This window comes from Vigna radiata, chromosome 5, assembly GCF_000741045.1.
Source record: "Vigna radiata var. radiata cultivar VC1973A chromosome 5, Vradiata_ver6, whole genome shotgun sequence".
NCBI lineage: Eukaryota > Viridiplantae > Streptophyta > Magnoliopsida > Fabales > Fabaceae > Vigna > Vigna radiata.
Window position 1 is genome coordinate 7418275 of NC_028355.1, and position 2349 is coordinate 7420623.

General features: G+C 31.5%; 1 protein-coding gene across 1 annotated transcript; it reads left to right on the plus strand.

Annotated features, from left to right (window-relative positions):
• The first annotated feature begins 371 nt into the window (after positions 1-371).
• LOC111241569 lies at positions 372-1688 on the plus strand. Its single transcript, XM_022780211.1, has 3 exons — positions 372-655; positions 731-932; positions 1269-1688. Exons 1-3 carry the CDS (start codon positions 442-444, stop codon positions 1321-1323), a joined length of 471 nt encoding a protein of 156 aa, XP_022635932.1. The 5' UTR covers positions 372-441; the 3' UTR covers positions 1324-1688.
• Positions 1689-2349: the final 661 nt, after the last annotated feature.

Here is a 2349-nt window from a genome sequence, read left to right on the forward strand (position 1 = left end):
TGAATTTAGAAAAAATTGAATAAATGCAAATACCCCTTTTGCTGCTATTGACTTGGGTTGGCTCAGTGCGCAATGTTTAGTGTTAGCCAAATGGTCAAGTTTGAAACTTTTTACTTTTTTCATTGTTTATTTTGGCATTCATCATTGACTGTTAAGTTGGATTCTATGCAATTCACGGCTGATGAAAGCGACAGCCAAAATTTTGTCTGTCTTAATTTGTGGTTAGAAAAAGAAATCTTAATTTGACCACTCATTGATTCAAAGGTTGTTCTTTATATGGCAAGTTTGAAAAACTACCCCAGATTATGCTAGCTTTCCATCAATGAATCCCTTATCCTTCACTCAGTATGAGACCATTTTGTATATATATGTACCACTTTGTTGAACCTTCAAACACATAGCAAAAACAGTTTCTTTGGTGTAGTACAAATTTGAAGGTATATGGAAAATGATAGAGATTTCCCAAAGGGACAGCCAAAATCTCTTTCCTCAAGGAGGAACATGGAGAAGCTGCGTTTGGAATTGAGCAAAACCAATGGAGGAGTTCAGTCTTTTGCACCGGGGAAGGGAATTAATCGAAATTGGGGGGTTGCAAGATATGGTATTGGAGAAGTTCATGACCAAACAGAAGAGCTTGATCCTGAGTATAACAAAGGTGACACTTGAAAGGGAGTACTTGTGTGATGTCTGAAAAAAGCATACTAATGCATATCCCTTTTAAACTTTACAGGAAATGATTCAGTTTTCAATTACACTGATGATAAGGAACCAGTGACTTATATGAAATTTCCTGCTGTTGGAAGCATTGCAGAACCAGTGACTGGTCCACTTTTGAAACCGTTTATCTGCAATGTGTCTGCTCCAAAATCCTGTGATGTCCATCTTGGTGAAGGTTTTTCTGATAATGCCTCAGACATTTCCTATGCAAAAGGGTATATGATTCTCTTTCCCTCTCTACTTTGTAATGGCGACATGTCTGTATAAAGTAGAAAACAAAAATCATGAAAAGGTGATAGTTCAGAGTGTAGGTAGTTAAAAACTAACCATTTTTTCTTTTCTTTATAGTCATTGCTAATCTCTTGCTCTAGAAAATGTTATTACTGTAGAAATGTAACTAAATGATCTTCTGTATAACTTAGCATAAAGATATAGTGTAGATCCTGCATTTTGTGTTGCATAAACTTAGCATGCTGTCCTCAAAATAGGTAAATATGAATTGCTTCATTTAGCAAGCCTTTGAACAAAAATTTTGGTATATTTTACATCAGGCTAATGGAGTTGCAACAGAGGCATGAAGAAGAAAATGCATCGGATGAACTTTGATCGTTGTAGTCTTTGCATAGATGAGATATGGTAGAGAAGAAGATTCACGATAATGATGATGATGATATTTAGTTGGCTTTGGTTTCAAAGTTTTTGTCAGTTTGGTTCAGGTTTTCTGGTTTAGATCAGTGTTATTTTGATGTCATTTGAAGTATACGGGGCTGTCTACTTTATGCTTTGGATTTATGAATGGTTAAAATATTGGGTATTTTAGTTAATTAATCAGATATCATTTTATTTTTTTTATTTTTTTTTTTAAATTTGGTATATGGTTGGAATTTTCCTATGTTTAATTAATATACCTTTTGTGTTCGTATTAATTATATCATAACTTCTTTTTATCATATTAAAAGTGGTGAAATGGTTTTTTCACATTATTGTTTTGTATAAAAATACAAAATACGTATTAAACTTTTATTTTCAAAGTAATATTTATTTAAAGCGTTGTCAAGTGTTTGTCATCATGGGGAAATGGAAATGGAGACGATGATAAATATATACGATATGAAAAGACTTAGATTTGTGCTTAAATAAGTTTCAATCGAGTTGTTTATTATGCTTGAGATTTTTAGACTATTTAAATTGAAAAGTTTATTTTGAAACTAAAGACAATCTAGACGTATAATAGTATAAACAACCTAGAATTTAGCGTTATTTGATATTGATTAATGTTTTAAATGGTAAATTCATGTTTTAAAGACGGTTAAATTAAGTAGTGGGGTGATTTATAATAGATTAAGTTGTTGAGAAGTTTCTAAATCATTATTATTTTGTATTCTTGTCTTTGGTTTTGTTTAGATATAGTTGTTCACAAGTTTCTAAATTATTATAACAATACAATATATACCAACAAGGCTTAATAGGGCTTCATATACTAAGTAAATTCATCTTGAATAAAAGACTCTTTTATAAAATACTTCGAGCTTTAATGCCTAATGTGCAAGAGGTTAAGAATGAAGTGACCTTATACAAGCAATGTTACCTTAATGTTAAATCTTAGGTCGTATTAAGAATTAACAAAGGTTC